The sequence below is a fragment of the Haliotis cracherodii genome, unplaced genomic scaffold (assembly GCF_022045235.1).
Source record: "Haliotis cracherodii isolate W230 unplaced genomic scaffold, xgHalCrac1.p SCAF_10, whole genome shotgun sequence".
Lineage (NCBI taxonomy): Eukaryota > Metazoa > Mollusca > Gastropoda > Lepetellida > Haliotidae > Haliotis > Haliotis cracherodii.
The window spans coordinates 15,241,560-15,255,654 of NW_027266265.1; the positions used below are offsets into that span (position 1 = coordinate 15,241,560).

The 14,095-nt window shown below is 39.1% G+C and overlaps 1 protein-coding gene across 1 annotated transcript; it reads right to left on the minus strand.

Annotated features, from left to right (window-relative positions):
- Positions 1-8,470: 8,470 nt before the first annotated feature.
- On the minus strand, positions 8,471-13,327 carry LOC139454102 (GTP-binding protein Rit1-like). Its single transcript, XM_071235605.1, has 6 exons — positions 12,643-13,327; positions 10,787-10,872; positions 10,207-10,393; positions 9,446-9,919; positions 9,024-9,113; positions 8,471-8,802 (listed from the first exon to the last, which is right to left on the minus strand). Exons 1-4 carry the CDS (start codon positions 13,181-13,183, stop codon positions 9,666-9,668), a joined length of 1,068 nt encoding a protein of 355 aa, XP_071091706.1. The 5' UTR covers positions 13,184-13,327; the 3' UTR covers positions 8,471-8,802; positions 9,024-9,113; positions 9,446-9,665.
- Between the last annotated feature and the right edge of the window lie 768 nt (positions 13,328-14,095).

Consider the following 14,095-nt stretch of genomic DNA (forward strand, 5'->3'; position numbering starts at 1 on the left):
GCCGCTTTAAGCATTATTCCAGCAATATAACGGCGGGGGACACCAGAAATGGGCTTCACACATTGTACCCATGTCGGGAATCGAACCCGGGTCCTCGGCGTGACGGTCGGACGCTCTAACCACTAGGCTACCCGACCGCCCCTGTAATACAAAGTAATTCAAACATAGCATCCTCAATACAAAACACGGAACCCGGGTAAAAATGGGTCCCAAACAGTCAACAGCTTGTACCCTGCCATCAATAAATTGGATTAGATGATATAACTCAGTGATTTAGTTAATTGCGTCCTATCGTACACCGACGGCACAGAACGGTGCTCATAATGGCAACAACCGGCTTGTCTGGCCCGGATGTGAGTATTAACAAGAACCTCGTGATACAGCTGCAAGAGTAGTGACAACAACTAAAAAATAAATCAATCCCTGCAGAATACCTCGAATCCACTTTATCCGGAACTATTCCCAGCTGTTATAAGCTATCTTCAAGGAGAAAAGCTTATCTGCCTATGCACAAGCACGTTTTAACAATACTTGTGTAGCTTCTTTGTTATGCAAAACTTGACATTTAACAAAACACGTTGTCAGCATGCTCTAGTGAGATGTGGCGTTATACAACAAACAAATCGAGTGCGTCATGAAACAAATGATTAGGTCAGCGTTTTTGTAGTTCTTTACATTTTGCTGAAAGAACTGTATGTTGTAATCGCTTGTTCAATATAGTCTACAAGTATGTATACGTGTACTCGTTCTTTGCGTAAATGTGAGTGAGTTTGTATTGTTTTACGCCGCATTTATGCCAGCAATATCACGGCAGAAATGAGCTTCACACACTGTACCCATGTGGATTTCCGTAAAAGGTTCCTCTGTGCATGAATACACGCACAAAACAACATCGCACTGTGGATTTCATGGCTTTTTTATTTCGATTTCACATCCTAGACATTATATTTACCATTTATCTGAAAACACAAAGCACAAATCATGTAAATTTCAGTGGGAAATTAGTATGCACTGAGACTTCGGAGCAACCATTGCCGACAACAGTTTGTGTGTGTGAGTGAGCGGATATATGTGCACAAATACATCAAACCCAATATTTCCCCTGTCACTTAATGTCAGTTGAGTAGGTGATATTTAAAGACACAACATGAAACCCGAACCAGTTCATTCATAATTACTTGATTGACAGACCGTACGTGTATACGCAGCAAAAATACACTGTACAATGTTCGTCGAACTACCTTCACAGAATCTACTGATTCACCTTTTGAATATTTTTAGCAAGTCTGCGAGGCGAAACAATATCCAACTTGTATTTTGTAACATTATTGAAGGAGTCTTGGAGAATGTGGAGTCTGGTATCCTTTCCGTATTGATGATATACAGGGTAAGTGTAGTTATTTCTTATATATGAAAGCTTCCTTTGACCACGAGGGGTGGTGTACACTGTCGGATGCTAACTGACCAAAGATCATAATCAGCTTCGGGATCTGTTTGCGGCAATATAGCATACTGACCAGTAATGTCACCGAATATTAGTATCGCAGAAATAGCAAAATGGCCAGTTGTCGATCCAGGATATACGGATTAAAGAATACTATGGTGAGACGAATATATTTATTGAAATATTTTAGGTTAAAAAGCCTTATACTTATTGAGTAACCGAACGAGTACGCTTTGCTCTGGCGTTATTTTGACGCCAATATTTGCTAGATGAAACGTTATCGCACGTTTCACTATTTATATTTTTTAAAGCTGGAATTACACGCCACTCTCGGGTTGGATTGTTCGCTTGTTTGTTAGTGTTTAAAGGGGCTCTCACACTTTGCCGAGTTGCGTCCCGAGTATGGACCCGAGATGACTCGGGGGTACTCGTATGGAGCTCGTAGCGAGGTCGTACCAAACTCGGGGTAACTCGTGATAACTCGGGGTAACTAGGGATACCTCGTACTTATCTGCGAGAGTTTTGGAACTGCTCAAAACAGTCGGGCCGCCAGCCAACTCCAAGTTAACTCGTAACAAACTCGTAACACACTCAGGCTCGGCAGAGGTCGGCAACCACCTCGGCAAAGTGTGAGAGCTGCTTAACTCCGCACTCTGCAATATTCCGGGCCTGTAAATAATCGCGTCTGGACCAGAAAATTCAGTCATTCATATTTTGAATAATGACCCACGCTATCGGGGTACAATGACAGGACATCAACCAAGTTACCGAGCCTTGCTATCCGATCCATTTGGTCGCCTCTTACGACCAGCATAGGTTGCTGGGGACTTATTCTTATTCCACATTGGGTCATTGGTTGTAAAATGTTAAATGGAACTCGAAACCCTGAACTGTCCTTGTCCTTTCGTTTTGTATAGGCATTCGCCGTTAACGGTATAAACAAAATATCCCCGTTTCAGTTAATTTGATAGATTTGACTGTCGGAATAGGGACACGCATTTGTTATAGTTTGATTAATAATTCATCAGAGCAACTATGCTTCAATCAATTTCTCTACGATATATTAACCAGGCGGTTCAATTGCGTCATCCCCTATATACAGACGTCATAATCTGCAAGTTGATCTTAAAATTAAAATGTTGAAGTTTGAAGGATAACACTATGAAATATATAGTTTGGTTTATCGATAAACATTTTCAAACTTCCGTCGTTCATTGAACCGACAAAGCCGATGCTTCCAAACGACATTTCCGGACTTTGAATGTATTTGGTTTGGGTTTGGTTTTAACATATTATATAATTTAAAAAAAAGGAACGTGATTGGGTACATGTTCTTTAACTTAGAATACCTTTCTCCCGGATATTATTGATTTACAACTTGTATCATATATGAACAGAACATTAGGAAAGAAAAGGAAAGGTAAGGTAAGTGAACAGTGACAACAATATAATTTACAAATTTCCCATTCAAAGAAATTAATAATTATTATATATGTATTTTTCACATTTACTACCATATAAACATCCTGCTGTGTCTTTTATTCCTAATCTACACAAATCATTATTTAACTGGCTACCCTTATGTCGTAGCTGAGTATGTAAATATCAATATGTGTTTTATGTCCGAAAAGAAGTACGATTGGGCCTTGATTAATTATAAAATGCGATGTAAAATTGGCGTTTCACAAAACCACAAGATTTCCATCACCCCACCGGCAAGAGGACATTGAAAGGTTGTTGAATTGAAAGTGTGAACAGAATGGGACGGCATCAGATCACAGCCGGCGCGTCTGCGGGGGAGTGTGATATGATAAGATAAAATCGGCTGGTGATGTTTATAAAACCATACCTATCTGCCCCCAACCCATTTACTCATGACTGATACACATCGCTCAGTGAGTACAAGTGATAACTGATGGACATCTAAACACAATATGTTGCAACGCCCACGATTCAGAGAGCATGGTCTTGTCGCACAAATGACTTGACACTCAATATCTTAGCAGTAACACGTACTATTTATCAAATCAGTTTATCACTGTTTATCTGAATACCGAATAACATTATGCCTAGAGTATACAGTGCCGAGTTCAAGACAAATTTGTTTTTCAACAGGTTTGCAAAACACTGACAAGTGTTGACAACTCTTTCCATATTCATCAACCATCTCTGCCAAATGCACATTCAATTATGAAATTGAGACCAGTTTACGACATGTACAGTTTTTATCAGTGGACATTGAAGTCTTAAACTTTTTTACAGTTTTACTGCGTCAGGTAATAAACAAACACTTACTCTTTTATGTAAATTGTGTAAGTGGTTGCTACCTGTAGGGCGGGGCATGATGTTATCACTGATTTTCAGTGATTCATTCATGTCATTATTCCCGCTATTCTGCCTTAGCAAAGAGCAATGTAACCTGTTTCGTTGAACAATCGAGACTGGTTATTGTCTTGCGTTATATTTATACACTGTATTTACTTAAACCTGGATACTGTGTTTCCCTGAGAAGAACGTGGAATTAATCTTCAATATGTTCAACATATATAATCTGTCTTTTCTTTCTTAAGATAACGTCCGGCTTCAACGGCAAATTCAAGAGGAACAACTGAACGTCAATGAAGATTCATGACATTTACACCAGACAAGTATTATTCAGTGCATGAATTGTAGATACACGAATGTAGCAATAATTACATTCACCTGACAGCGATAAGATGAAACCACATGTGACCATAGTTACATAGACTCAGAAGCAATGAATGGTTTAATGTTAATTACAGATTGATTATACTAAACATGATGTTAACCACAACTCTGAAAAGTAGTTTGAAATGAAATGCCCAATAGCGTTTGTATTGTTTTTGGTACACAGATATCATATAAACTGCATAATACAAAATTTCCATGGATAGTATATCACATACAAGGCAATATCTTCAGAGAAAGATTTCCAGTATATTACATGGCATGACAATGTCTTTGGAGAAACGTTTTCCGTATATCACAGGGCAATATCTTTGGAGAAACAGTTTTCTGTATATCACAAGGCAAACTCTTCGGAGAAACGATTCCTATTTTTTCACAGGCAATACCTTTAGAGAAACGATTCCTGTATATAACAGGGCAATATCTTTGAAGAGACATATTCCTGTATATCACAAAGCAATATCTTCGGAGAAACGATTACTGTTTATAACAGGGCAATATCTTCGGAGAAACGCCTACTGTATATCACAGGGCAATATCTTTGGAGAAAAACCGTCTGTATATCACAGGGCAATATCTTCAGAGAAACGCCTACTGTATATCACAGGGCAATATCTTTGGAGAAAAACCGTCTGTATATCACAGGGCAATATCTTCAGAGAAACGCCTACTGTATATCACAGGGCAATATCTTTGGAGAAACACCGTCTGTATATCAAAGGGCAATATCTTCGGAGAAACGCTTACTGTATATGACAAGGCAATATTTTCGGAGTAAACGCTTCCTGGATATAACAACGAATTATATTCGGAGTAACGGTTACAATAACTTAACATCTTCGGAAAAACTTTTACTCCAAATTACAAGTATGTTATCCCCGATGCCTGACACGTGACAATTTGTAATCATAAGTTCTGGAACGTGACATTGACTCACATGTCGTACTTCAATATATGTACACATATATAAGACATACGTATGTACCATCCAATAACGACATTCGCATTTGCTTCATCGTTTCATCTGACAAATGTGTTCTGTGCTACATCGCGGCTGCAGCAAGTCTCAAATTTTCTATTCGGGAATTCTTAGATTTCTTTCTTTTCAAATACAGCTAGTGTCAAATGTCAAAATACTACCTACATGTAATATAAAGACAAATAATGCTCTTATAACTTTAACAAGAAGCTATTGATTTTCTTGTCTGTAAGAAAAGACACATTACTAATACCACGTGAAGATGAAGCACGCGGTGGCAGCTACGTGTATCACTCGATGTTACCACGATGCTCCATTCATTATATCATATAATATGATGTTCCAGGAAATACAGGGACAGAATATCTTATTGATATAACATTAAGCCTGGCATGAACAAACACGCATGTCGTTCTCCAGACATGGGTTGATGTGGCTTTTGCAGTGTATATTTAGCACAGTTGGACGTGTGTGATTATTGATTAAGAATATGACAAAATTAATACGGAATGATGTATGAGTGTTGTACAAGGGCGGGACATGTGATTTTAAGGACATAATAAATCTCAAATGACACATACTTGAAGAGCTGCTACAGTGCTATGGTGATATAACAGATGCCGTCGTATATTAGATAGCTGATGAAAAACGACTACATTTTTTTAACATAATTATAAATGACCCTGAACATGGGTTTAAGGACACTGGTTTAAGCGGGTAGTCTGTGTTCCCATGTGTTCCCATGTACAGACAATAGCAATTTGAAACAAATTACGCTAAAGGGATGACGTAACAATGCCTGTTTAGTTTTTCGTGCTGGATGCTTCACTCGCGTTTGAAGTGTGAATCACTGCTCAGCACACCCCGTTAGTCCAGCAAAGGAAAGATTTCTTTACTTTGTTTGTTTGTTTGTTTGTTTGTTGTTTAAGGCCGCCCTGAGCAATATTCCAGCTATATGACGGCGGTCTGTAAAATGATCGAGTCTGGAACGGACAATCCAGTGATTGACATCATGAGCATTGGTCCACCAATTTGGATCGATGACAGGCATCAACCAAGTCAGCGAGCCTGACCACCCGATCCCGTTAGTCGCCTTTTACGACAAGCATAGTCGTCTTTTACGGCAAGTATGGGTTGCTGAAGACCTATTCTACCCCGAAATCTTAACGGGTCGATTTCTGTACTCTTGGTTTTTATTCCTTAAGGCAGATTTCGCTTTCTCAACCACTACTGCACAATAGAGTTGGATAAAGCGCAATTTGGTGTATGTAACTTAATCTATTTGGTACTGTCAACAAAGATCCTCTCCCATGGCAACAAAATATACATCGATTACTTCTTTTGAAACCAGTAAACAACAACAAATATGATATGTAAATGATGAAGATAACACATAAGATGAAAAAGTACGACGCCCAATAAGTTAATTCGTGTAAGACAAGCCAGGCACAGACATTTGTTTATGATCGTGCATCTGATCTCGCTATCGTATTTGGTTGTTAGAAAGTATAAACTGGATTTGACCGAAAAACCACAAACGTTGCCAGGCTGAAAACACTCGCCGAAACACTACAAACTTTAGGTCTAAAACACAATTAGATACCCGTATCAAATATATCACCATCGAGTAACAATTTCTTGTTTGTTCTATCTTGCTTCTGCCCGGTAGTTTATTACCATTTGTATCTATTCTTATACACATAAAATGGTGTTGTCAAGTGTAGTCAAATGATATTTGGAGTCAAATATGTGCATATATATTGTGTGTACAACCTAGCTCCAAACGCGAACACCCACCATTGCAATCCGAGATTGTCTGCTGTGGAGTACTTCCCACGCACACAAGGCGGAACCATGTCAGTTCGTGCCTACTTGAAAATGTACCTTCATTGTGAGAATCGTGTAACGATAACAAAAAACATTTACTCGACAAGTTATAAGCAGGTTGAGATAGTTTGAAATAGTACCATATTGAAAGGAGTTCTTCCACGCTTTTGATTGTATGGGATGCAGACAAAAATACTAAGAATCGAGAGATCAGTGCGAAAATCCATATCAAACAGATCACTTTGCCTTTCTAGTCAAATAACATGTTTAACTCCTCTCATGAACAGAGCAAATACTTTCGAAATATGTGAGGTCACTCGATGAGATAGACATAATGCTATTTGACGAGAAAAGCCGAATATAGTCCATGTATTTTATCAAATCAACACACGATGCATAGTGTTGATGGCTTAACAAGGTGAGGTGAGGTGAAATTGGGTTTAACGTCGCGTCCAAGATTATTGCACTTATATAGCGACGTGCATGTACGTGTGTGTGTTTGTGTGTGGCTGCTTGTACTAGTCCGGACTGATGCCGATTTATAGTGCTAGCTCACTGAGATACCATGCCGCAGTTTAACATGAATACCCCACTCACAGTACACTGACTCCGAGCCGACCAGTCCTTTTTTAGCCCCTTAATGCCGAGTGCCAGACAGGGTAACAACAAGTACCATCTTTTAACGTCTTTTGGCATGACGCGGCCGAGGATCGAACCCCGGACCTTCCGCTCTCCCGGCGGACGCTCTACCACTAGACCACGCAGGCGGTCTGATGGCTTAACAAAATGTACGGGTGTGCCAGCGTCATATGTGTGTTACAGTCTTCTACTATGTCATGACAGATGTGACTATATTTCCCCAGTATCATAGAGACTGTATGTACAGAAACAGCTGGTATTGATTGCTTGGTCGTGATTGTCCTCCTGGTGTACTCTTGCAGGTCCAGTATTTAGAATTAGGTCTTTATATAGAAACAACATGATATGGATATGAATAACTGTGGCCCTACTCATAACTGTATGTGTATGAGACATTGACTACTATTTTAAATCGATATACAAAAGATTATACAGACTTCAGTAAATGTTTTTGGCTTTTTATAACGTAATATCACACGTTCGAATTTGAAGTTTTGCCTGAGACAAAGGATTACATTATTTCAGTTATTGTAATTCTACACATGTACGAGAAGTGATTATAACCTTGAAATGTTTTCAAGAAACGCAAATTCAAATTCATATATGGTTGTTTCTGTAAGCCTTTGCGTTTGCTCGTTTGTTTATTTGTGTGTTTGAGTGTTTGTTAATTAACGCCGAACTCGTCCATATTCCAGTTTCATGACGGTGGCCTATAAGGTATCTCCCATTTGACCAGACAAACATGAGATTGTTGTGAGCAAAGATCATCGTCGGGTACCATGACAAGTCACCAAGTCTGACCACCCCATTTATTAATTCGCCTCGTACGACAAGCATAGGTTGTAAAATAACATCGAGATAAAATGTTAGAAGAAGTAAGAAATTTTATTTGCATTTGGACAATATTATACAAAAAGCTATATACAGATTGGTCCCAATTTGGGAAATGCGATGAGGATGGTCACACATCGCCAGGTGATAAAACAACTTCAAAAGTCATTTTGATGTCATCTGCTTAACTATCAGATGATAAAGGTGAAATATCATGATTGTATGATGTTGTTCAATCGTCAATCTAAAACTATCACTTCTGGATCGAATTGAAATAGTTCGGATAATTTCACTGGTTGTGACGGTCGTCTTCGTGACGTGACACTTGGTTGAACACGTTTCTGATAAACTTAATCGAAGTCAGTTACGGCACCTGTAATACAGAAGAAACACCATAAGTCAAATGTCAAATGCAATTTAATTTCCTTATTTCGTTTTAATATCTTTTGCGTTTTATTTGAATCCTAATTTTAATATAATCTCAATAATAATGTTTAAATTAAGTATGCAAATATTTTATTTTATTTCTGAATTAAATGAATAATTTACAATAATCCATACGTAAAATTTTATTCAAAGAGTACAACTACACACCTTATTTGGTATTGTTTCCCGTTTGGTGCAGTGATGTGATCTCCACGGCGAGGCGTCATGGAGCATTCTTTCTGATTCTGGGAATGACGACTGAAAGAATAACACAAAGATCATAAAATATGTGGCAAATATATGAAGTTAAGCAAAGGATGTCACCACTGTTCATTTTGAGAAGAAATATAGTCCTACGTTATGTTAAGGATAAAAACATAAATGCATTGTTTTACTTGTTAGAAGAAGATATATATCAGATGTAAGTTGTGTTATTTTGTAAATTCCGGGATTTTTTTAAAGAAAAGTATTGCTACGTCATTTGGAACTGTAGGAATTAAAACATTTTTTTTATTCAGGACTTTATGACATTTTGAACTGTTGAGAATATTATTAAGGAGGATTAAAAAAGGAAATGCTACTGTCCATACCTTGGAATGATTGTGTGTGTGTCACCCTGGCGGTGAAGGCTGATGTGTGATTATTACGCCTTGATGTGGACGGATGATTAAACTATGGGATTGTCAACAGCAGTGGAAATCGTCTTTGTCGTTGTATAAGCAGGAACTAACATCCCGGGAACGGTGGAACATAGCTTAACATCGCATCAAAACTCAAGGCAGTGGTGTTCTAACATGCCGACAAGGCAAATCAAACGAAGAGATTGTCACAGGATTTTGATTTTCGACTTGCTTGCTTGAACAGTTTACTTAGAAACAGCATTGCTCTTTTCGGGGATAGTTTCTCTTTAGGTTTCTCCGTAAGCACAACCTGGTGAACTGGGATGTTGAGCTTGAAGCGAATTTGGCTGAGTATTCCTACTAAAAGTTCGTCCACATGATGGTTGATGGCAACGGATGTCTCTGTGTATTTGCAGTCATACTTCATGGCGATAACCTTTGCCTCTGAAACACGAAATCAATGTGACATGAGTAACTATGTTTATGTTTCGTTTATTAACTAAAGATACAGGGAAATATACACATTCAAACAAAATGGGGAAGAGCGCGTAATTTCTGAACCTATGGCATCGTGGTGGACAATAGTTCGAAATCATATACAAGCAAAAATATTTTCAGGTTTCCACGCTGACATTTACCAATGGATAACGGAGAAATTATCAACATGTATTTCAAATCCGATTTCATAGCTGAAGAGTAATCATGTAAACTTCTAACAAATGTTTACGTACCTGATGATGGTACTCGACGTTGCCGAACAAGATCTGTCTTGTTAGCAACAAGGATGATAGCTCGGTCTGTTCCTAACTCTACCCGGAGCTGGCGCACCGTGTTCACAGCAGTCTCAAATGAGTCATGGTCTGTGATGGAAAAGGCCACGACATACGCATCGACTCGGAGGTCATCAAAATCACAGTCCTGAAAAAGTAGATACGTATAAGCTAAAAGACTTTTAAACCGCATTTGTGTTCTATCAGGTCTTTTTATGTGTATTAGTTATTTTCGTAATTATATTTTATCTTATTATAGACGAAGGCCTAAGAAATCAAGAGACAGTTACCTTTTTTAAAACCCGAAATACCTACTTTGAAACCTGCTTCTAACTAAATTGAAGCGGGAGAATGCAAGGGAAGTAATATGTGTATGTCAGCTATTTGCGTGTAATGTTCAATTACAAGGGACTGTAAACATTCAAGGCATGTTCATTCTGTTTTAGGATTCGACACTAATATGTACGGTTAAGATATCACTTAAAGGATCCAAAGACCTACTTTAACTCGTTTTAAGCTGAAGTGACATTTTTCAACTCACCTCGGGGTTATCGATAAACTCCATCATCGATTCTTCTCCGTCTAACATGACGGACACAATTGAATCATCCTGCTCGTCGGGATCAGCTGTTGAAATAAAGTAAAAAATAAATAAATACAAAGGTATGTCAAACCAAAAGATCAATTCTAAACAATTTGTAAAATAGGACGCAGAACGAACATTTGTACAGATCAATTGATCCAGAAGATTGGTAATATGATGCTTTTAGCACTATAACCATGACTATGCCCACATGTCGTGAAAGGAATACGATGTATGCTACCCAATGAAGCTGATTTGACGATGCAGACCAAAACAATCGAAGATAAGGCTGAATTGCCGTCACTTTGATTATCACATGGAAACATCTGTTACAGACAATGATATTGTAGCCGTCACCTTTCACCTCCTAGACAGACCCTTTCGCTGAGCGTGGCGTATTAATCAAAATGCACTGAACATCTGTTCTTGATCGCAGAGTAACATGATTGTTTACAGCACGTGGCTTATTGACATATGTACCGTATGAAAATCGGAAACAGAATGTGATTCCTTTGAAGTATGGTCTGAATAATGAAAAAAATTATACAACCGTTATGAAATTATTTAATATTGTGCGCATTATAACATCCATTGCTGTATTTTTCCAAACGTATAAAACCTCCCTATCATTGTCCAGTATCGATCTTTGCGTCCAATCAGTTTGAGAAATGCCGGTCGTGTTCAACGAAAAAAAGGACTCAGGGGCTACTTAAGGCTGTTGTCCTCCAGAAACCGATTAAAAAGTCAATAATTCGGAGAATTGTCTTTGACGGCTATATAAAGACGGCCAAGAAACACGCTCCTGGGCGAAAGCTAAGAAAGCCTCGTATCGATCGGTTGGTACACGTCACATCAGGCGAGGATAGAAAACTGACGTCACAGGACAAATTGGGGATATGACGTATTGTCTAGAGATGAGTAGGCCAAGAACATGACTTATTTGTTTGCCTACTATCATAATTTACCTCTGAACATAATTATATGTAAATAATCTACAAACATTATTTAAATTCAACCAGATCAGGTTATGCATCTAGTACCATATATTTCGTTTACAAGATTATTTGCACATTGTATTTAGAGCTCTGCTACCAAAGGAAACTAGACGAATGTCTCATATTGAGACCGATGATTATAATCAGTCTTTTTCTCATATTGAGACCGATTGATAAAACACAGCCTTAATGTATCCAATCACGTGAGCGGGAGTAGTGAAATCGCGCCTTAAATTACTGGCATGTTTTCGAACTGTTCTTCCAACTTGCTACAAATATGTACAATATTGATTTATTTTCTGCCCCTCGCCCACAGTTGAACTAGAATAGCCATTGTGGTCTTAAAAATACATTCTATAATTAAAGGCAAACGTGAAACGTATAGCGTTATCCCACAGCCTTGGTATCGATCTGTGCCCGCAAGGTATGGATGAGTCAGTGTCGTCAGCGAGACAACGAAAGCTGATGACAACATAACGCTGTGACATCAGCGTGCGTGTCTCGTGGTGGCTCCTGACTCTACATTTCGCCCCAAGTGCAGTATTTCGAAATACTTCTTTTGGCGAGGTTCATTGTTGGTGGCTTAGATTTGGAACACTATTTTGGTGACAAGATGATGTTTTCATATGATAAAATATTTCACATATTTAAATCCTGATATCCTATTGAAACGGCTGAATCACTTAAACGTGTGAATTTGCATATGATGTCATCCTATAACACGTAATCATATGATTATTTTATGTAGTATGGCGAATGGTGTTGGTTACCTAAAAAGATGTAAGATTGTTAATAAGTATTAAAAAGAATAGTACTTACGGGTAATTACATCGTAGGAGCCCATATATTCCGATGTCATGAACTGCCGAGTGAGGGTGGTTTTCCCGACTCCGGGGGCACCGAGCATCACCACCCTGAAGTAGGAGGGCGCGGCTGAAGACCCACCACTGACGGCTGTACTCTCCTCTGATGCCACACTTAATGTCCTTTGTCTCTGCTCATTCTCTGTGACGGTACTGCCGGATGACATCAAACTGACCGTGCTCCTCTTCTTGAAGGAGTCGCCATGGTTGACAACACCCTTGGAGGTTGTCTTGAAGGATCTTACTCGGAAGAAACCGGCGTTTTGTCCGAACATCCGAAGATCCCCATGAAGTCCGTCGGGTAATGAGAGGTACACTGAACAGTTTGGCATACTATTGATCCGTGGTCTGGCATCGGCAAGATCAAGCTCCAACTTGGGTCGGGGCCGGTTTTTGAAGGAGCAGGACCGAGAGTGAGGTGCTGATGCCGACACTCTTTCTGGAAGCACGTGGAGGAGTTGTTCTTGCTGCATAACGATACTCGTCGGTAATTTCATCGAAGAAATTGTGAAAAATCGGGAAGACTTGAATAATAAATCCTGGTAACAAGTTTGGAAGACTTGCAAAGCTGTCTTTATCAGAGAGATGTCCAGCGGGCGCTAGCTGCTTCGTGTAATAATCTGTCGTCTGCTAGCTTAAGCTTTTACTATTGCTGTGAGCATGTGTATTCCCCGCTTATATTCTTGTACACAAGACCACGTGATGATTATTCATCCTGAGCAGCCAATGAGGTACACGATCGATACTGGCACCACACAGACAGTGAGCTCAGCTAGCGTAGGAGCGGCTTGGCGGAACTAAACATTCATACATTCAGCACTAACCCCTCAGTATAAAGAAATGTCAGACACAATGTACCCGAGGAGCAGGGCATAGGTGAAGGGAGATGCGGTGAAGGGGGATACGGTGCAAGTTTTGTTGGGTGCGTGTTTCATACGTGCAATATCCCTCCCGAGCACCGTACAATATCCTTCTCAGCCTGCAGTACTATTTATAGAACGGGTTGCTGCATGTACACAGTTGTGCGTGTTGTTAGGTATTGTAAGAAAGGAAGTTACTTATCATCCCTGCAGTGGAGAATCTGCCTGTGTCTTTGTCTTATTACATGCATATTTTAACGTCTTCTTCCCACGCGTGTTCTGAATCCATGGGACAATCATCTGGGTGGGTTGGACATTCCAATCTCGTTATTCAGCTTGACGTTGCTGGATCAATTACAGCTACTCTTTGACAATCTCGAATTTATTTTTATTTCTTTTGTCAAATATTTGCAACAATGTTATTAATCACAATGTACATGGGTGTTACCTCGGCTATGACTAATCGGTCTTTATAAAGCTGGCTGACACTTATGATTCATGCTCATTTCTTTGAAATATTGATTTAGGATTTTTTTCAGACAAAATACT